Source organism: Labeo rohita, chromosome 16 (genome assembly GCF_022985175.1).
Source record: "Labeo rohita strain BAU-BD-2019 chromosome 16, IGBB_LRoh.1.0, whole genome shotgun sequence".
In the NCBI taxonomy this organism is placed as follows: domain Eukaryota; kingdom Metazoa; phylum Chordata; class Actinopteri; order Cypriniformes; family Cyprinidae; genus Labeo; species Labeo rohita.
The window spans coordinates 38,512,001-38,535,569 of record NC_066884.1 but is presented as its reverse complement, the minus strand read 5'-3'; the positions used below and the strand labels follow the sequence as shown (position 1 = coordinate 38,535,569).

Here is a 23,569-nt window from a genome sequence, read left to right as displayed (position 1 = left end):
TGTTCTGGAAGTGGACTTCTCCTTTAAAAGCAGTCACTCTCCTTATTGCGATCTTGTGGGTGCACAGAAAATGCTCTAGTGAGTTTTCTTTCAAGACTCAAAAGCACATGCAAATGATAAATTACACCATCTGTCATCATGTTATAAGCTCGAAACCTGCGGGAATGAGTAGAATTATTATTAATGCCCGCGCCAAAATTCAAGTTCTGCTCTGTGTTGTGAGCGGTGTTATTATATTGTCACTGAGGAAGCTGCAGCCGTGGCAGGGATGATTTTTGGTGTTCAGGCACAACAACAACAACAACGCTACATGTTTCTTTTCCCCTAATTTTTTCCAACTGACGGAAATCCGTCCCAGCGACGGAGAGCTTTAATCCCTGAGATCAATAAAGATCTTTCAATTTTGCGTGAGCCTCACCAGTTTGTTTGGGTAGCGGATCACGACAGGCTGTACAGGAACCGCAGGAATGAACGCTCCTGAATCACAAACAAACAACAAAACATCAGGATGAGCTGATCGTTAGCTGCTTCTGAAATGTAGTTATCCACGCACATGTACACACACCTGGTTTGAATGTGATCAGGCAGGATCTATTGGTGCACGTCCCTTCTGGAAAGATCATAATCTGGAAAACACCAGAGTTTCTGATCAGTTCAATATTACGAATCATTTCACCAAACCAGCGGTGTCTCAAATCTGGAAACAAACCGCAGTCATGACACACGACTCACTGTACGCCTCGCATCTGAGGAACTGATTTAAGAGAACTAACTGTGTCCCAGTCATGGGCCCATTTCTGCCACGAGATGTGAAATAATAAAAACTAATTGCAACTTTTTCACAATTCAGCCTTTTCTTTTTTTCAGAATTGTGAGATGTAAAGCCAGAATTAAAAAAAATTAAAAGTCTTTCTGAATTCTGTCTGTATCTCTGTAAGTTGTGAAAGAGTCTGAATTGTGAGACAAAAAAAGCCCAAATTGTGAATTAAAAAGTCATCTTTGTTATTATGTTATTCTGCAAGATAAAATAGCTCCTGTATATTTTTCTAAAATAACATGACCAAAATATTAAACCTATGTTGAATCTTTAAATCATCAGCACAGTGAAGTGAACATGGAGTTGATCTGAAACCATACACTGCTCTGATTTGACAGGATGTTCATGCTACAATGAGAAAACAGCAATTTATTACACATATACCAGGTGTTCATTTATTTATTTAATCAAAATATCTCAAACATAACACATTTGCTTGGGAATAGTGTGTTCATCTCCTGCGTCTTCAAAATCACTTTCCATCCTATTTCTATAACAAAAGCCACTTCCTAATGTTCCTAATCTTATTCTGCAGGAAAAAGTGCAGGACTTCATTTTGGCACGAAATCAACAGCTTAAGCATCAGTAATATTATCACCGAATCTGATTCATGTTGTGTTAGTCTCACTAACAATTCTGTTTGATCACATGACACAGATCAGCTTCCAAAGACCAGCGTTTTAAACACGGCTGAAAATAAGCAAATGAACTTCAGTTATGGTTGAGCAGCTATCATTAATCATTTTGAAGTTTGACCTGAGCAGATTTCTGGAAGTCTAATATACAGATCTGTGTAAACACACCTTAAATGACAACCACACTGATTTCAAGAGAGATTCAGAGTCTCAGTGGCTGTGTGAGACGAGTGTCAGTGAGCTGTAATGGTACCTGTGGCCACGCTCCTCCTGAATGAGCTCTTCTCTTGATCTCCTCCACCGTCTTGCGTCTGGAGTCCTGATCCGACCGCGACACGAACACGGGCCGGATGTATTTGATGAGAGCTGAGGAGACAGACGAGTGTTTCAGAAGCTCACACACACACATATCTGTCCTGCTGCGGTGCCGGACGAAGGTTCTCCAAAGGTGAGGAGCTATTTTTAGTCTCCAGACCCTAATGAGCTGCTTGATTCGAGGATTCAATGACACATTGAGGACAGAGTGACACGAAAAGATATTGAGTGAATCTCTCAAAACCTGTCACGCTTGAGCTCAACATGTAGAGAGAAAGTAACACACTGTGTTTTCCATTATGGGGGGGAACCTCACACAGAACTTGTATTATTTTGCATTAAGAATGTTTTTTTAGAGGAGCTAAGATTATCTTCATGATGTACAGAAATGTAGATTAATTCATTTAGATTAATTTGATTTTAATTTAATAAAATTTGGGGAGCTGTGTGGAATAATGCTTTACTGTCAATACATCAGAAAAAAAAAATCATATATACATATATATACATACATATACATATATATACATATATATATATATATATATATATATATATATATATATATATAATTATGAAAAACATCTTCATGATTACCAAGCATTTTATTTATTAACATAATATAATTTTTTTTTACATTTTAATTATATCTTAATTTAGAATCAAATAATTAAACTTACATTTTTCAGTTTGGGGTCAGTAAGTTTGAAAGAAATTAGTATTTTTTGTAATATAATTTAAGATGCATTAAATTGATCAAAAGTGACAGTTAAGACATTTAAAATGTTACAAAAGATTTCTAATGCAAATAAATGCTGTTCTTATGAACGGTCTATTCACCTGTGAATTCTGAAAAATAAAATGTATCACAGTTTCCACAAAAATAATGGGCAGCACAACTGTTTTCCAGGGCTCTACGCTTACTTTTCTTTTTAGCAGCACCTGTACTCTTTAATTTAGGAGCACAGTCAAAATTTTAAGAGCACCTTCTAATCAATAATTGAAAATTGATAATGATCAAAAACTAGCCTTCCCATTATGATGTGACATTTGCCCTCATAAACTGATTTACTGGGGAATTTAGTTCTTACCTTTGTAATGGCATTTTTCTAACTTTATTAAAAGTCATCTTTTATGTCTTTTTTTTTTTTTATTTATTACTAATCAAATACAACCACTATTAACAAAATTAATTTGTACTACAAAGGTGGCACAGAAGGCTTGTAGGTGTATTTTCATGTGTTTAATGAGGCTCAGAGGTGGCATGAGTGCAATCAAATTCATAAATTCATGTTGAGATTAATGTTTTAAATATAACATTTTGAATTTAAAAATATGAAATGATTTAAATGACTGAAAAGATACTTTAAAAATTAAACTAAAACTGCCAGTAGGTGGCGGCAAATCACTAATTTAAATACTGAATCATTCATTCATTTGATTCGTTTGAACATCTGATTCATCCAGGAACAAAGTCTTCATGAATGGGAAAATGAATCTTTGACATACTAGATTTGTTAAAAATGCACATTTATTCATAAAGGAAACAGTGCTGTGTTTGAATGGAGATGTGCAGCAGCTCAGTTGTGACTTGTTTCAGACTATTTTTGATGACAAAATAGAGCAAAATCAGGCAATAGTGTTATAGTCATATGTTGTATTAAATCAATATCTCATTTACAAACTCCCTTAGAAAAAACATTAAAAGCTCACAAAGTTTCATTATAATGAACGAAGCTCTCTACACTGCACAATCTTATTTACATTCCTCCTACACTTTGTTTATGAAAGGATTGGTGAGATATGTCTGTGATTCATTACTTAACGTTGCAAAACACACAGAAAACTTTGAAGCTCCCCTCAGCGCAAACACAAATATGTTGATCAAGTCAGTCGAACTGATGCTCCTAAATATTTTTTTTATAGTCGCAAATGCCACTGAAATGGTCGCGCTGTAGAGCCCTGTGTTCAACACTGATAATAATCAGACATGTCTGTTGAGCAGCCAATCAGCATATTAGAATAATTTCTGATCATTCGATGTGACACCGAAGACTGAAGTAACGATGCTGAAAATTCAGATTGATATCACAGCATTCAATTACATTTTAACAGATATTCACATAGAAACCAGCTTTTTGAAACCATAATAACATTTCACTATTTTTACTGCATTTTTGATCAGATAAAGGCAGCGGTGGTGTAAATAAAAACCCAATAAAGTGAAATGTGACCCTGGACCACAAAACCAGTCTTAAGTCGCTGGGGTTTATTTGTAGCAATAGCCAAAAATACACTGTATGGGTCAAAATGATTGATTTTTCTTTAATGGCAAAAACCATAAGGAAATTAAGTAAAGATCATGTTCCATTAAGATATTTTGTAAAATTCCTACTGTAAATGTATGAAAACTTAATTTTTGATTAGTAATATACATCGTTAAAAACATTATTTGAAGAACTTTACAGGTGATTTTCTCAATATTTGATTTTTTTGCACCCTCAGATTCCTGATTTTTAAATAGTTGTATCTCAGACAAATATTATCCTAACAAACTATATATCAATTAAAAGCTTATTTATTCAGCTTTCATATGATGTATAAATCTCAATTTTGAAAAAAATGACCCTTACGACTGGTTTTGTGATCCAGGGTCACAAATATGGCCAGACGTTCTCTATAAAATGAAGCTCTTGTTTGCTTGTCTCTGTGGGTTTTGTTGAGACGTCACATCATCACACTCGGATCTTCCTCTTTCACTTCCCCACAGCTGCTGAAACTCACGGCTCGTCCTCAGAGTCACTCAGGCTCTTGTGAGCGTGTGCTGTGGGCCGGTGAGCTCATAATCATCATCATCGGCCGCTCTGGAGGAGTGTGGAGGTGATGACTGAGATCACCGCGAGTGGGAGAGCAGAGATGGACGGAGATCTGCACTATCTAGGGATTAGAGGCTGACAGCGGCCGGCTGATCAGGGACTTAACGCCCACACCAAAATTAGCACTAACCAGCTTCATGTAATCACCCGGCCACAAAACCAGCACTCAGATGTGATCTGCAAACCACGCAGACCACACAGGTCTAAACCACGGTTAAACGTGACTAACCCTGCTAAACCTGGCAATTTGTGTCACTTGGAGCCGTCGTGAGAGCAGCTGCCGGTTGTCAATCAGTCTAATAAACCCCAAAACTGTATGCAGAACAGCTGTCTGAGCAAAACAAATGAAGCTAGCGTCTTTCTAAGAGTAACAGGATGCATTTGAGGAGAAAAGACACCTGTGCATCTGTCACTGCGCCGCTGCATTTCTGACGCCATCCATCAAAGTCACTTCAGTTTTTACTCCATGTCTTTGCTTTTACAGTATCACTACACTATAAACCACTGATGTTATGCACTACAGGTCAAAGCAGACTTCGTTCACAAACATTAAAATAGCATTATTATTCCAAACATTTGACCAACACTGTGCTTATATTCTATTTACTACAAATATTTGATCCAAAAATGCATATTTAATAAATTATAAAACTTTTTATAAATCAACACTGACGAAACAAGGCAATAAACTAGCTCTCATGACAACATCAGTGACAATGATGATGAAAGAACGACAACAGTTATTAAAAAGCAGAAGAGAACAGAAGACTTACTGCCCCACACCGGGATGTCTTTGCTCTCCGCTTTCATCACAATCGACGCCATGGTCATGGTGACGGGCATGGCGTCGAAGTAGGACGAGTGCGGGCCGAGGGTGAGGATGGACGCTTCGGCCGGCAGAGCCCGTCTGCCCTTAATGCTGATCCAGTGGAAACCGCCGGCAAACCACATGACCCGCATGATGGTCTTTAGCACCACGTCCACCAGCCTGCAGGAGAGCACATTCACCGTCAGTCAGACTGCAGCGCCCCAACACAAAACTGGGTCTGATTAGTGTTTGCTGAACCACATCAATGAGCCACACAATAGATACAAAAAAATAAATAAATAAATACAGAGGCTTTCACTAGATGACTTGAATAGATCTATTTGGAAAGAATGAAATCAAGAATGAATAGGGTGGTGAGTTCTAAACTTGAACAGCTGCTTTTTGTTTTATAATACTGTCATTAGAAGAAAATTCAATAAACAGTTGTTAAACAAAAACAAACAAACAAAAAAAGAATGATTAGGGCGATTTTGTGTAGAGTACATCTAAATAAATGCGTTTGAAATCATTTTAAAAAGCTGAAATTTTTTTTAGGGCTGAATGATTTGGGAACACTGCGAAAAATGTCAGTGATCATGGGTTTAAATATTTACCAAAAACCTAAACCCCTTACAGTTATCATTAAGTAAAAAATAAATAAATATATAAACAATGTTTATAGGCCACATTCCCAGAGTTTCTGATCCATTTAATATGACCGTAAATTAAAATGTTTATTAACTTGTTATATATGATTTTTATGATTATTATTAAATAAAAATATAAAAACAAGAAATACAGCTATAGAAAGAATTAAGAGACCACTTGAAAATTCTCAGTTGCTCTGGATTTACGATACTTATATATACTTATATTATATAAAATCACTAGTTGTGTTTGTTAACATTAATGCACTGTAAACTAACTAAATTAAGTTTTATTAACTAACATTAACAAAGATGAATAAATACTGTAATAAAAGTATTGATAAATACTGACTGTTCATTCATGTTAGTTAATACATTAATGTTAATGTTATATATTTGAGAAAAACTTAACTTTTCTTTTATTCTGTAAACTACTGATGTCATTTTTTCAAAAAAATAAAATAAATTATATATATATATATATATATATATATATTTTTTTTTTTTTTTTTTTTTTTTGTTTTGTTTTTAGAAAACACAATACCAACATTTTAACTTCAGAAAGTTAAGAAATCAATATTTGGTGGAATAACCCAGATAACAAATAAATAAAAACATTTGTTAGTTTAACCTACTGTCATTTTCTGCAAAAAATACAAATAAATAAATAAATTATTTTATTTTATTTTATTTCTTTTGGAATTTGAAAGAAATGTTATAAGACCTTACAGAATAAAACCAATATTATCATTTTACTCGAACCCATGCCAAGTAAATCCTGTTAAACTGAGAATTTTCAAATGCTCTCTAAAATTTTGTAAACTGAATTAATGCTACTATAATTTAAAAATAGCATTTAATAAAAATAAACTTAACTCCGAGTAAAACTGACTTTTGATAACGGCACTAAGCATTATCACAATATTAATATTATTTGAATATATCATGCAACATTAATGTATACGGTTAAGTTTCTTAACTATACACAATACTTGTTGCTCAATGATCACTTGTGTGCGAGCATGATCATTACACACCTGACACATCACATGCACACCTGACAACATCTGAACGTGCTTTGATCAGATCAATCAACATGCGTAAGTTTAAATGGAGATCAGACTTTACGTTACGCTGCAGACGTGCTTTAATAAAACATCACAACACACACGGGACAGAATTATAGAGTCCGGATCTGCTTCTCTCATCTCACAGCTCAGTGAGGTCATGTGGGTTTATTAGCAGTTATTAACATTGCTGGATGCAATTTGCATCTTAAAACAGAGTGTTTAATTAGACGCTGGATCTACTGTACAGAATGGGATGTTTCCCAACGGGAATCTGGAAGGACACTGAAAGGACAACAGCGTGTGTGTGTGTGTGTGTGTGTGTGTTCAACATTTATAATAACCAGAAATGTTTGTTGAGCAGCAAATCAGTATATTAGAATGATTTCTGAAGAACCATGTGACACTGAAGACTGGTGTAATGATGCTGAAAATACAGCTTTGATCAGAGCCAGTGATGGGAATAACGGCATTATAAATAAACAGCGTTACTAACAACATTTTTTTTAGTAATGAGTAATCAAATTAATTACTTAGTTTCCCGTGTTACAACACTGTTACCGTTACTGACAATAAAATGCAGCATTACTACAAATTACTATAATATTATTATTATCATTTTATTTTTCAGTTCATCTGAATGGACACGCTGCGTACCTGTATTTGACGATCCATAAATTCTAGTGTGAAGGCACACGACTAGCCGTCGTTTTGTCTCACACACATGCAAAGAAAGACACAGAGCGAGAGAGTCTTATATACCATGCAGAATTGACGCGCTACATGTAAACAATATTCTTTGTTGTATTTTCCTGTCAAAATAATGGAGCTCCTTTGGAATTCTTCAGCTTTTAAGAACTGCCGGTTTCTCCATTAGTAGGCGGAACTAATGCGCAAACGGCAATCTCATTGGCTGGCGCTCACCTATTATCATCATCCCTGTTCTGATTTCAGCAAATCAGATTGAGCGAACGCAGACAACGTGATTAATATTCATGAACCCAGCAGCTCATTAAACCTTGTGCATTTTTTATATTGTTATTAGTAGTAGAATTTGTAGTAGCTTTATCATCTTATCAGTATTATTTTTTGTTTTTTCTCTTCTTTATAGAAACACTAAATGACAAACAAACAAACATTTACTAGCCAAAGGCGATTCTATTGCCAAGGTGTCCGGTCGATAACATTTACAATAATTTATTAAATTCGATAGGTGTCTCTCACATTGTCCCACAGCAACATTAAAATAGTGTAAATTAGTGTACAATGTTTTATAATATTTTTTTTTTATATTTAGTGTCCATTTAATTTATTTAACATATTTAATATTGGGGACATCAAAGTTATTTGATATATTTTTTTAAACTAACAATTGTTACTTTCCCTGGTAATTAGTTACTTTTTGAATGATGAACTCAGTTACTATTTGTGAAAAGTAATTAGTAACTATAACTAGTAACATGCCCAAACTGATCACAGCAGTCAATTACATTTTTACAGATACCTGTATAGAAAACAGCTATTTTACATTGCAGTAGCTCACAAACTTAGTGTATTTTTTTTAATCAAGTAATCACAGCTTGGGTGAGCAGAAGTCTTGCTGACCCCAAACTTTTGAACAATAATAGTAATATACAACAGACACTTCTTCACATTAAAATACTGTGTTTGCCGATGCTGACGCAGCGACACACACTCGACCGATGCTGTGAGTTAAAAGGAGAAGTCCACTTCCAAAACAAACATTCACATATAATGTGGGTTTCAGCATTTTTCTCCATATAATGGACTGATATGGTGCCCTGATTTTGAACTTCCAAAAACCAGTTTAAATGCAGCTTCAAACGATCACAAATGCGGTTGTAGACGATCCCAGCCGAGGAAGAAGGGTCTTATGTAGCGAAACCATCGGTTAATTTCATAAAAATAATATAATTTATATACTTTTTAATGTCAAATGCTCATCTTGTCTTACTCTGCCTGGACTGTTTTTGAAACGTTTTCCTCAAAAAACAATTTCTTCAGGACTGAAGAAAGAAAGACATGAACATCTTGGATGACAAGGGGGGTGAGTACATTATATGTGAATCTTTGTTTTGGAAGTGGACTTTTCCTTTAAGGCGGGACCCTTTTCAAACACTCTTCTTCTATTTGCATTGGGTGTCAGAAACAGTGTGATTGTGCTGTGCCGCTCTCATTATGAACTTCAGTTCTTTCAGAAACTTCCTGATTTATGAAATAGAGGATCTGAAGTCAAATTTATTTCACCACAGACGAACTATAAACACTACAGCGCTATGTTTAAAGGAAATATGCAAAGAAGTGTTGCAAATCTGACTGAGTAATAAAGGCTCTTTGTCTTGAGCTGTGCTGCTGTAGTGTTACTGTCGGAAATGAAGAAGAGCAGCTCTTTACTTTCTCCATAAGCACTGCGGCTCCACCGCCGTCTCGGAGCGGCCCACTGAAGCGATGAAAGCGAACGGCCAGGCCAGCAGCATCATGAACGCCGCTATGAAGAGCCGAATGGGGAAGAGCGTCACCGTCATCAAACCGATCTGCAGAGAGAACAACACGTACACAAAGCTGTTAAATGAACCATTTCTACACATCAGAGAGACGTGTTTCCTGTTCAAGGCTTGCAAGGGTCAAATGAACTGCACAGAGATCAGAGTTCATTATAATATCAAAAGAAAGTGAAACTTTCAGAGCTTGACACTTCCTCTCAGCAATGTCTTGAACACTGAGGTTAGTTTCCACCGAGCGTTTAACGCTCACGTCTGCATTCACACACTCGTGTCACTGGCCTGCGGTTCATAGAGAGGGTGGAAAATAAGTTATGACTAATGAAACACCTTCACTGTCATCACAGGTGGACTTTAGGCGAAAAAAGTAGTGATGATTAAAAAAAGTGATATAACCTGTTTAAGACGCTTCTGCCAATGTAAAACAAAGCATGCATGACCAAAAAAAATAAATAAAACATTCACAATGTTGCAATTTACTAATTTATGAACTGTTAAAGAACATTTGACTGATGACTGTTTTTAAGTACTTTTTCAAATGTTAAATGTTGAAAGGATGCATTTCAAAAAATAATGTAAATCAGGTGACCAAAATAAACTGCATAAACAATGCACAAAAATGTCAGCAAAATGTTACTGCCAAATATATTTAGTAATTTGTTAAATGCTATTAAATGTCAATCTATTAAATGTTCTTACATTTTTATGATGACTTCATCTGTCAATTTGACCATACTGAATTAATTTGTTTGTTTGAATAAATATATTTGTATTAAATGTCAAAGTTCTTAACTTTTTCAAATGTTAAAATATAATAACCAACCTTGTATGCAAAGCCACCTGTCAGCCAATTAACTCTGAATCAACTGATTTAACTGGTTTGCTAAAGATTTGCTAAAGTTATCATATATTGTTATCATGCTGTTATCATATATAGTGAATCATATATTGGCCGATATGTTGATCTAATACAGCCTGTGCGGAATAAAGTTAGATGCCAAAACACAGAGAGGTCGAGACGTCTCACAGATCCTCGAGGACCAGGTGCGACACGGGAGACATTCACCAGATTACAACACAAACAAACAAAAGCTTCATCGGCCCCTGAAGCCGTGATTCAGTGCACTTATCAAACAGGAGCACGTGCTATCAGCGCAGCGGCGATACGGGATATCAGCAGTCAATATTTGTCTTGCTCTTATCAGCACTCGACTGCATTTACACACCGATAGCTTTAAAGTGACCAATTAGCAGCGCTGGAAGACGTGCAGGACGCTGCAATGTTTCCACCGAGCTGCTTTAATTGAGTTGATCACAGACCAACAGGCTGCCAAATCCCATATCAGCGAGCAGAGGCGTGGGACGAGCGCGAGCTAAAAATACAGCAGCTTCATGCTGGAAATATCACTAAAAACCAAGCTGTGAGCTCCTTCATGATGCCATGCACTCAGCTTACAACTCACATCAACCTGTAGAGCACAGAACGAGAGTCTCAGTAAATGAACCCACACAGCTCAAGGTGAACACCAACAACAACTCCATTTAACTTTAACTACATTCATACAACACTGGATTTTAAAATGCTCTATCGTCCAGAACAGAACAAAGCTGTAGGTTTCACAGGATTAAGTGGAAAGGAGTTGGTCTCGCATGCCCAAAATCTGGAGTAGGGCTCTATGAAACCTTTTCCCAAATTAAGTTTTATTTTTTTTCCCCAAATTCTGGATTCATTATGTAATTATTCCTTAAAAAATAAAGCTGTTTTTAGTAGTACATTTTACTAAACAATAGCAATGTATTTCTAGCACAACGTCTTCAAGTTAAACTTTTATTTTGCCTGGTCGCTGTGAATACCCTTAAATTTATATTATGTAATATTTAAATGTATATGATATGACGCTGGATTATGGCTGGATTCCGCGACTCCGTCTGCGTTTTCTGCAAAGTGGAATTCACAGGGCCCTACTGGAGGCATTGGTAATATGGCCACCAAGTGAACAGACTCTCCTTGGAAGGAACTTTGAAGAATTTTGGTGAGCAAACAAGAGACATTTTATCAAGTTTTGAGGTCAAAAAACTGCCGTCCTGACTTGACTACTGAACGACAGCAGGAGAGTAACACACCAGTCATATTCCTCACATACAAGTCATTTAGAGAGACCACACTTGTGTTAACCTTGTCCTCAAGAAACCAACATGTCCCTGAATAACTGCAGACCGTTGGCCCTGAAGTGAAGACTCGTGCATGATCTGACTCATTTCCTCCACATCATCATGCGGTGCTGTGAGCGCTTCACCAGCGGACGCTCATCCATCAGCGAGTCTGTCATCACCTGGACAGGAGCGCCTCAAACGGAGACGGACTTCAACATGAAGAACCATCTGGTGTCGCAGCGTGTAACGGACCAACTCTGCACCGAACAGACACGAACTGATCCAGAAGGACGCGCGGCTGACCCTCACTTATGTTTCTACTTTCAGAAGAGCCCAGTCCTGTAGGTTTCACACTCATCCAAAAGGACCTAAAATGACACAAGACAGCTGAAGAAATCTGGACTGCCGAAAGCACTTTTTGTCCAGAGCCCGTCCCGTCATTCTCTAGGTCTGGGTTCAGTTCTGCATCATCACGCTCAAAGCAAAAAGTTAGAGCTCACTGTGACGTGATGTGCGACGGTCGTGACAGAACCTGGAAAACAACTTTTCCAGCAACTACAACAGTCAAAACCAGGACCGATCTCCACTTTCTGCTACTTTCAGGCCACTGAAATCCTCATTATCATGAACAGAACTGTAGGCCTGCAATTAACAATTAACTCATTCAGATGAGTAGTTGACTTCTCTGATCATTTTGTGGATAAATAATTTCACAATAAGTAATGTTTGTAAATGTCATTCACATCCACTGCATTATCAAAGAACTTCAATTAAACATGCTTTATCCGAACGGTGTAACTTTTCCTCTGTGGAACACGAACTGACATTTCCCAGTCGACTGTTGATCCATTTAGTTTTATTGTACAGAAAAAAAGATGGAGATAAACTGGCAGGTGAGTGAAGCTGTTAAACATTCTGCTAAACATCTGTTTCCATCTGCACCAAGATGAATGTTCTGTACATCCTATTCTTGGCCAAAAAAAAAAAGGGTCTTGAAACACAGCACATTTCAAGGTCACACTGGCTGCAGCATTTTTACAGTGTGGTTTAGCAGGTCATGACTCATGAGAGGAAGTAAATCAATCACCCGTCACTCGTCATGATCACACTGGTACAAACTCCTGCTCCACATAAACATCACACCTATTCTGACCGCTGGACAGAGACGACGCTTCTCAAAACTGTCTTCCAGAACCTCACATAAACTGATGACAACACAGAGTGAGATTCAGGTGATCAGGTGGATTCAGATTTATTCACACAATCACTGAGATGAATTTATCAACCATGAAACAGGAGCTGCATTGGTCCATCATGGGCCCCAAAGTATTTCAATAACAATCAATTATAGTGTGTGAGGCTGACCGTAGTCGATACCTGGTCAAACATGGCTGAAGAGATCCTGTTAGGAAACACTAGAGACAGAAATCATTGATGTGATTCCCGATATCAGTGTTTGCTGATCTTCACCATTCTCTCAGATATCCTGACTGACAGGGTGATGATGCAGTTGAGAGGCCAAAATTCCTATTGTCACAGTAATAATTCTGTGGTAGGGATGCAACAAACAGTTATTTTGACCAATCTAACAATTATTAGAACAATTAATTCAGGGATCTAGACTGCGACCAAAATAGTCACATTTCAAACAGTTTTTTGAGACTGTGCGAGCTAAAATTTGCCGTGGCGGCATCTGTGCGCGCGCTCGGTCTGCGCTGCTCCAAAGTGTGTTCAGCTCCACACAGCACACGCCGCAGAGCCGCGACACATTGTAGCGTGAGTCAGATTTCACTGATCACATGAAGAGAGGCTTCCGGTGCAGAGCCTGGTTTATACTCGCCGCGTCAGCACTAGCGTGAAGGTGCACGTGGCAAAGATGACGAAATATAGAGGAAACGATGGCGGACGGAGGATTTGGTTTTCAAGCTAAAGTAAAGCAAACGACCGCTTCTTAAACCAGAGAAGGTGAACATGTTGGTATTCTTGTGGAAAAAAACAAAACAAAACAAACAAAAAAAAAAAAAAAAAAAAAACAGGCAAAACACCTAGGGCTGTGACGGCGGAAGATTTTTTCCACCGCGGTGGTATATAATTTTGAAACAAAAAACTGAGAAAAATTATTAACAAAAGTGCGTGTTTATTTCAGCCTACAAAACACTAAAGTAAATATCAAAGAAATTATACAGTTAAATAAGAAAGTAAAATAAGTAAAATATGAACGGCAAATATTAAACAAACATTTGTTGCATAAATTCGTAACAACCTCGCCCAACCCTTTAGAATGACCGGCCGAGACCGACTGGAGCCCGAGTCTTTTCTCTTTCTTTCCTATTACACTGTTGCATTCATTAAAATAGCTCAGTTTTGTTTTTAATAGGAACGTGGTTATATTTCTTTTCGTTTCTGTATAAAGTTAATTTAGAAATATGTTTGGAACATTTTTTTGTTTGTTAAATTAAGGTTTTTGCTTTTTAAAGTAACGACCAAGCGGCCAGAGGCAGTGAGTTGATCACAGCGTATGTTTGATCAGTTTTGCCTTCTCAAATCACCACGACTTGCCTAAAATAAAATCTTCAAGCATATCACAGTTTTATTTTAAACGTTTAACTTAGATAAATGCACGCTAATATGCGCATACAGTCGTTTGTTGGAGAGTGGAAGCTATGCGCTTCGCAGGACACGCCAGCGCAATCACTTGCAAAAAATAAAATACGCCATAATCTTTGCTCATAAACGTAAGTGTAATATATCATCCGGAATTGTAAAGGGTCTAATTTTATTTGCGTGCGCTCACAATATCAACAAAATGTTGTGCTTTTGTAAAAGTAAAGAAAACAAACAAGATGCGCTTTCCGATGTCTCTGTGTTGAACAGGAGCGCTGCACAAAAAACTAAACGAAACTTAGCAAATACTTTCCTTACAGTCAGGTTAAACATATCTATAGAAATCTTTAATTTATTACTTTTGTATTTATTACTTAGTAATATACTATTACTACTTTAAAACTAAAAAATTCAAATCGAAAACAAGAACACTTTCATTATAAAATCCGCAGAGATGCATTTCTCTCTAAAGGCGCGTCCAATGAGCAGATGGTGATCAGGATCGTCATCTTTGCGACACTGGCTCAGAAAACACTAGTTTATTAATAATTCATTCAAGTATCTCCTTATTTCCCTCCGACACATTCATAGTAATTACTTTTCCCGGAGTTTTGCAAGCTTTAGTCTATTGTGTGCGTATGAACGTGGATCTCGTCCGGCAGCTCTGAGGGCACTTGCGCTCGCTGCTGCTGTCGGCGGGGACACTAAACACGGCCACGGCAGAATAATTGTTGCAGAAACACTGTATTGTGACGACTGTGTGACGTCACGTTCAGTACTGCCGGTGGCGGTTGTCATTAGGGTTAGTTAGGGTTAGGGTTAACCCTAAAAACACCGTCACTGACAGCCAGTTTTGTTTTCACTTTGGAAAGTATTTTATCTTTGCCGTTTACCGCATGGCATGCTATGAAGGCTTTTACATTTTTATTTATTTATTTGATTCCTCAGTGTTGCTAAAGGTTCTGTAATTTATTAGTTGGTATATAATACAGCATGTGGTGTATGTTGTGCCTCATCTTATTCGTTTTTGTTAATAAGCATTTTGTAAGCAGGTTTGTCATTGTAGCCTACTGTTTTATTGTTGTTGTGCTTTTAAATGAAAAACAACAAGAATCCATCTTTTGTTTTAGTCTTAAAAAGTGAAAGGTGTATAGATGTAAGCAAAACAGACAATTGTGTTTTTTTGTAAAACATGACAAGATACAAAGTTTCGAAAGTGAAGCATCCGAAGCCCGGCTTATAGCACAGTACAAGAGGAACTTCAGTTCACAAAATTCAAATCACAAATAGTACTGATGACAAAGAACAGGTTAAATGTTAACCATTTTCATTACCACATAGGCCTAACTATAAACTATGATAAAAGATCATCAGCATGCATTGATTAATCCCATGTTTTAGCAAATAAATAAATAAAAGCAACCAAATTATGAGCTCCTGTGACCAGCTGAAAAAGTTAGTCACAAAAGAGCGACCAGTGGGTAGAATGAGTCTAGAGCCCTGCAATGGACTTTAGTAGTAAACATCTGAAGTGGATGAAAACCTTTCATTAAATTTGTCCTAAAACCAAACAGAATACCTGTTCTTGCCTTAGGACAACTTTGGTGAACTTTTTTTGATCCACTTCAGCTGTTGACTACTGTAATCATCGATTAGTTCACGGATTAATCATTAGGCTTTGAGCACTAATCATTTTGTCAACTTTGTCAGTTGTTTCACCTTAGTTTGTGGGTTTTACAAATACTTAACCATTAAATACTATTAAAAACAGTTTGTGACGACGTTGGATTGTCAGAGTGTCAGAAGAGCTCACAGCTCCACCCGCGTTCCCCGCATTTCTGCCTCCATCCTGAACCAAGCACTGCACACAGTTTGGAAACGCTCGTCTCTGCTTGTTTGCAGTGCATGGGTAAATAAAGAACTGGTTGTTTCAACAAGTACAGCATTTTGTTTACTCAAGAAACACTCTCTCTATGAAGACTAATGTTTTGTGTTTCTGAGGAGCAGAAGATTGTCTTAGCCTGGCATTTACCATCTAGTCATAGCCAATACTGTCTGAAAAGAGAAGTCCACTTCCAGAACAACAATTGACAGATAACCCCCTTGTCATCCAAGATGTTCATGTCTTCTTTCTTCAGTCGTAAAGAAATTATGGTTTTGTTGTTCTGGAAGTGGACTTAAGTTGTAAAGAAATTATGTTTTTTGAGGAAAACATTTCAGCATTTTTCTCCACTGATATGGTGCCCCGATTTTGAACTTCCAAAATGTAGTTTAAATGCAGCTTCAAAGGCTCTAAACGATCCCAGCCGAGGAAGAAGGATCTTATCTAGCGAAATGGTAGTTTCTTTTTTTTTTTTTTTTTGTAATAAAAATTTGTATACTTTTTAAGCACAAAAGCTGGTGTAGCGTCCACAACGCTACGAATCACTTCTAAGTTCATCGTCTGTGTACTCCAGCTCAAAAAGGTAGATAATGGCAAAAAAAAACTCCATCTCATTTTCTCCTACGACTTCAGAATTGTCCGAAATCGTTGTACCTTTTTATTTGTAAACAGCATTTGACTCACTTGCACTTCCTTAGTCTTTGCGCCCTCGCTTTGTAAACACTGGGTCTGCGCGACCTCATTCAATAGTACAGAGCGTCGTGGACGCACATCCCAGAGCCTGCACCACACCAGCTTTTGTGCTTGAAAAGTATTAAATGTATTTTCCAAAAAAAAATGACCGATCGCATTGCTAGATAAGACCCTTCTTCCTTGTCTGGGATCGTTTAGAGGCTTTGAAGCTGCATTTAAACTACATTTTGGTTCAAAACTCAGCACACCAATGAAGTCCATTATCTGGAGAAAAATGCAGAAATGTTTCCCTCAAAAACCATAGTTTCTTTATGACTGAAGACAGAAAGACATGAATAAATTATTTGTAAATTGTTGTTCTGGAGGTGGACTTCTCCTTTAAATAGCCTCTGCATAGCATTCATCTTCATCTGTTTAATTTTTTCTTTAGGATTTATTTTTGGCTCTTTTTTTTTGCCTTTATTATACTAATGACAGGAAAACATGAGTGCTCACATAGTTACACCTGTAAGTCATGAAATGCACTTGAAATGCAAAAGCGTCTCAGGCGTGGCTGTTCTAATATCTAGACTAAGAATGGACAAAACACACATCCCCAGCATTCACTGGTCAAAAACCCCTTGCAGCTCCATCTGAACGTAATTTTGGTCAAATGTCAATAATGTAATCTGACACTTGCATGTGTCATTTACATGTAAAGCCACAATACTGACTTTGATGACTCAGTGTGTATTTAAAAAAAAAAAAAAAAAACAATGGGGTTTTTCCAGATTTCCTGAAAGTAGTATGTTTGAGCATACAATGTTACAGTCTACTAGTGACAATTTAAAGCAATCAGAAAAATAAATACTGAATTAGAGATTTTTTTTAACAATAAAATTAAGAATTAAACTTTTAATAATGTATCTCCAAAACATGATCAAATTATTAAATGTCAAAAATATTGATGCACATCCCCAAAAGTTTAAATAGGAAAACATACAAGAAAAGTTGTGACACTGTTGTGAGCTGAAGTCTGATGAAGAGCATGCAACTAAAAAAAACAAACAACAACAACCACCAAAAAAAACAAAAAAAAAACAAAACACTATGTGGTTTTATTTAATGGTGACTTAATCCAATAATTCAGGCATATTCAACATTGTGTCGATTTTTCTTATATGTTTTATCATGTTAAAGCGTGCTTTTACAGCCGGTTCAATTGCTCCACCACAGTTCAATCTCTCCTGCTGAACTGTGTCAACTCTATACTTTGGCTAGGTATCAATGATGCAGGACAAGGCAGTAAAATGCACAGTGTTTCTCAAGTCTGTTTGATACTTTGGAGACAGCAAACAATTGTGGGTGTCCACCCAGAATCAGAAAACAGCCTTCGGATCATCCAAACAAACCAGACCCTGACGACAAATAAAGTGCGAAAGCACCTAAAAACTCTGCACTCAATGAACTCAAGCACTGCTCAACAAACACCCAAACAGCTTTTTCTGAGAACTGAATTCTATTATGAGAGTTTCAGCAGAAGAACCAGCAAGTCCTGTAAAGCAGATTTAAGTGTCCTGGTTATTCTGAGCTGCAGTCCTCTTTTCTTTTGGATCAAGGAGATCTCACAGTTTCCTGAGCGTTTCCATTCACTGTTCAAACTCGCGGTGAAGAGGGAAAGTGATCTGCTGGAAAACGACAGGACGGCAGGAAGCAGAGCGGGTCTGGAGTTCATCTGGTGTCTCGGTGACCCCAGCTTCAGGTCACGATCAGAAAGCGTGAAGAGTTTCACTCGGAGCTGCTGCATTTTCTCTGAGACGCATCTAGAAAAGTCTAACTGAACAAAATAAGCAGGCAAAACAGACAGCCTGCCACCAGCATCATCTTAAAACAGGAACACACTGGTCATGAGGAGGACAATCTGAATCATCTCGCTGACTGAAGGACTGATCGTTAGGCGTGACAAGAGTGTTCTTTAAAATACATCCCCACACACAGGAAATGGTGAGCGTGGAACTATGTGACAAACTTCATTCTCACACGGCTGCAAAATACAACCAGCTCTATTTAGAGCAAACCATACTGGTTGATATTACTGTACATCAGGGTTTAGAATAATGCATGAGCATAATATGCTTTGCTGAATGATTATTAGTGGAAAGTACAGCCTAAATCTGAGAAGCTAAATGTGCGAGCGTGAATAAAGTGTTTTTCTGCCGACGGTCTTTTCCGCACGTACTCTTCGATCTGCCACCATTTCCTCCCATTAAAATCATTCAAAACCAGTAAGACCGGCTTACATTTATTCATTCAGCAAATTCATTTTCTAAAGTTACAAATGAGAGACAACACAAAAAGTGGCTCATTCTGAGTCGTAGTGACTGTTAGTTTGATGAACTGGTTCAACTGATTCACTAAAAAGAACTGGTTCAAAAGAACGATTCATTCATGAAGCGGACATCACTCTAGACCGTCTGCCTGGGGCTTTGTACTACAGGTAATAACGCTGTAAATAATGTTCATTTTCTTGCACAGACTGATCGATTCACTTCATAAGACCACAATATATCATCAGGAGTCACTGGTATTAATTTTAAATAAGAAACCAACAAGACAAACACACTGAGCACACCAACAAAGAACTTTACATGTGCTTTAAATTGCCTTTTTGAAAGATTTTCTTTATCTTGGACACTTTTTATTATTTTAGTCTCGCAAAGCTGTCCTATAACTTCAGAAGACCTACTGTAAAGGCTACTTTAAGCTGTTTTATATATATATATATATATATTGGAGTTGGCTATTTAATTTTGGATGAACCATCCCTTTAAAACAAAAGAGTGGCACATTACCGAACCACACGGGAAAACAATGCTAATGGAGACACTCGCTTTAAACTAGCACTTAAAACACCCTGATGACAGACGTAACGAAGACCAGGACACTGAACACATTTGCTTCTGCAGTAAAACTCTAACGCACTTATGCCATTTGTAAACAAGTATTATATCATAACGATTCCTCAAGGAGCTGATTTACATTCACATAATAATCTAATGCAAACATCACAGAGCTGAGCAAGCAGAATGAAAGCGCACAATTAGACAAAACTGCTGCTGCGTTTGTGCTACTAATGGCTCACACAGAAGCGTTTGAGAAACGTCTGGACCGCGTACTAACACGATCACATGAGTACATTTGGCACCTGAGGATGTTGCTTTAAATTTAAACACTGGCATCCATCATAAATCATAAGACCCACTGCAGAAATATTGCTTTTCAAACATACAACAGCCTCCGAGTGTCTGAAAACATGTGAATCAGTGATTCTAATGAGCGTGACAGGACAGGGCCTGTCTCTGAACGAATGACAAGGACAAACGTGTGAGGACAAGACTTCAAATACACAACAAATCATGGTGTCTGAGAAGAGGCTGTTTTCCGCATTGACAGATCATTCAGAACGCTTTCCGTCATTTTGAAAAATATCTGTATTATCTCCAGAGACATTCTCACGGTAAAGGAGGCTTATAAGCATTAGAAATGAATTTAAAATGAAGTTTTAAAGCAGCCCTTGCAAAAACAGACCAAGGAACCAGAGAATCCAAGTGTTTTCCAGTGGATCCGGACTGTTTACTGTACGAGCTGAATAAAAGTCAAGAGTCTGCGCTTGATGAGAATAAAAGAGCTTCTGCCACAGAAGTTCTTTTGATATCAATGTTTCATTAAAATATCAAGTGTTAAAACTGACAGAGAAAAACAGAGCACAAAACTGGCAGTCCATTGCAATGATGAATGATTATTCACAGCTCAACAGGAAACTTCTGTCTTCAATGGCTCGTTACCTGAGGCTTCACGACGGGTCTGTTAATTAGAGAGCTGAAGACTTAAAGGATTTCAGAAGCACAGAGCCGAGAAGCAAAGCCTTCAACATTGTGATGCTAAAGGATCCCAGAGAGGTCAATTCAGTTCATGGTAATTGCTTGGCAGTCCTTGAAAAGACGACCGGTCACACACCTTTACATGTGCTGATGCGTACAGACCGACTGAACTCACACATTAGCATGAGAATCAGCAGACGTTTGCGCAATGACAACTAGTCTTTTCTTTATTAATGCCTGTAAACATAAGCATCAGTACAGCTACTGTCATTTCTTACAAGTTTTACCATGCTTTAGTGAGTTTTGATTAACTATTGTGCACACGCAGCATTCGTTTGAAGTCAGGAACATCATCTTATGAGATTATCTTTGTCTTCTGAGATATAATACATCCAAAAGTCTAAAACTACATAGAAAACCTGCAATTTTAAGAAACAACATACCGTTTAAGACTCTGCATTATTAATAGCCACTAATCAATAAAAAATTAATAGGTCAGATTTTTATCTTTCACCGAAACTCAAGAAGCTCTTTGGATCATCTCGGATCCTGCAGGAGAACATGATCATCAGGTTTAGTTCATGAAGTTTCACTGCTGCTGAGAGACTGAAACATCCCACATTCATGTTTCACTTCACTTTTCACTCAGATTGTTCTGCTGAATGTGTAACTGACAATGGAAAATATCTATGCATTTAACTAGAAAAGAGATGCAGCACATAAGCATTCTGACTAGCTCTTTCAGACTTCGCTTGGAAAACTGTAACTTGAGTTTACTTCTAGAGGCCACAAACGGCTCATCTTCACCCTGCAAAGCTGATTATCAGTCGAGCAGCTGCCATCTCTCAGCAGAAATCAGCCTTCCACACATACACCGCTCCAGCAGACAAACACAACCAACACAACAAACCATATTTACCATATACAGCACAAGCGACAGATAGACGGAGAGATAGATTTAAAAAAAAAATAAAAAAAATCAGACAGCTAGAGCAGATATAACGCATGACAGACAGAATCAACAAAAAGACTGAACGACAGAACAAAACAACAAATGAGACAGAACGAACAGACAGAACAAATGACAGTGAACGAACAACAGCGAACAAACCACAGACAAACGACAAACAGCTAGGACAACAGAACGAAAGAGAGGACAACTGACAGACAGACAATGAACAGACAGAATAAATGTCACAGGACATACAAATGATAGACCGCTACGAAAACAGAACAACAGACAGAATAATACGACTGACAGACAGACAGAATGACAGACAGAACAGAGCAACAGATGGAGAAAAACAACATGACAGAACGAAAGACAGCCAGAACGAACGAACGAGAGTGAATGAACAACAGACAGCTAGAACTACAGTATGACAGACAGATAAAACAACTGACTAAACAAATGACAGGCAAAACGAATGAAAGAAACAGAACAAAAGACAGACAGTATGAACGAAAGAAATACAGAATGAATGACAGACAGAACGAACAGCGAATGAACCACAGACAGAAAGAAACAGACAGCTAGCACAACAGAATGACAGACAGTAGAACAACTGACAGACAGACCGAACGAATGACAGAGAATAAACTACAGACAGAACAAATGACACAGAATGAACAAATGATAGACAGCTATGACAACAGACAGAACAGAACGGAGAAAAAGAGCAAAAAATGAATGACAGACAAAACAAACAACAGGCAGAACAAACAAATGACAGACAGAATGAAAGAAAGACAATGAATGACAGACTGAAAGACAAAAAAAAAGAATCAAAGACACAAAATGAATGAATGACAGACAAAACAAATAACAGACAGCTAAAACATGACAACGACACACAGACAGATGGGATGACAGACAAAATGACCAACAACCAGGCAGAATGCAGACAAACAGACGAAACGAACGTCACACAGACAGACAGATAGATAGATAGATAGATAGATAGATAGACAGATAGACAGACAGATAGACAGATAGATCTAAGCTGTATCTGGTCTGACGGCTGTGGCACGTGTTTTAAACGCATGTTAGGGTTGAGACGATCGCATGATGGGACAAAAGGCCGCTGTGAGTCTCACATGTGCTGAAGCGCCTGTGCTGCAGCGGCTCGACACGCGTGATTCCTCGATGCTGATAGGCTCTTCCAGCCCGAGCGCAACATGTAGCACAGGAAGGAAACTCTCCTTCGAGCTGCAGGCCGGAGAGGAACGGCTGGCACAGCATCTCACGGCCTACAGCTCCATCCACATCAGCAAACGCAAACGCCGCACGTACCTGGAGCTTCTGCGCCGTCGTGAACCTCAGGTCGTGCACGAACGGGTTTCTGAACGGAGGAGGCAGCTCCCGCTTCTCCTCTCCATCCGCATGTGTGCTCTTGATCAGCCTCATCCTCGACAGACCCCAATCAATTAAAGTCACCCAAGCGCCGCTATATCCGTGTCTGCGTCCGTCGGGCCTGCGGATTCCGCTCGAGCGCGTTATTATCTAGCAGTCCCGGAGCTCGAGCAGGGCTGAGGGATTAGGCGGATCATGTATTTGACGATCGCTCCTCTTTCCGTGTGCGCAGCAGCAGCAGTCAGTCAGTCCCGCTGGATGTCATGGAGGGGCAGAATCCCGCCGCCGGTGCGCATGCGCGGGGCCGCTCCTCCTCCGCTCACGCCATAAGATGCT

General features: G+C 38.1%; 1 protein-coding gene across 1 annotated transcript in view; it reads right to left on the bottom strand.

The window, feature by feature from the left end:
• Positions 1 to 23,520, bottom strand: part of LOC127178483 (lysophosphatidylcholine acyltransferase 1) — a 36,176-nt gene extending 12,656 nt beyond the window's left edge. Inside the window, exons 1-6 of the mRNA XM_051131382.1 lie at positions 23,174 to 23,520; positions 9,581 to 9,720; positions 5,417 to 5,631; positions 1,706 to 1,818; positions 566 to 626; positions 419 to 477 (exon numbers count right to left, since the gene is read on the bottom strand). Coding sequence (XP_050987339.1) covers positions 419 to 477; positions 566 to 626; positions 1,706 to 1,818; positions 5,417 to 5,631; positions 9,581 to 9,720; positions 23,174 to 23,287 — 702 coding nt within the window. The 5' untranslated portion in view covers positions 23,288 to 23,520. The remainder of the gene's footprint in view (positions 1 to 418; positions 478 to 565; positions 627 to 1,705; positions 1,819 to 5,416; positions 5,632 to 9,580; positions 9,721 to 23,173) is intronic.
• Positions 23,521 to 23,569: the final 49 nt, after the last annotated feature.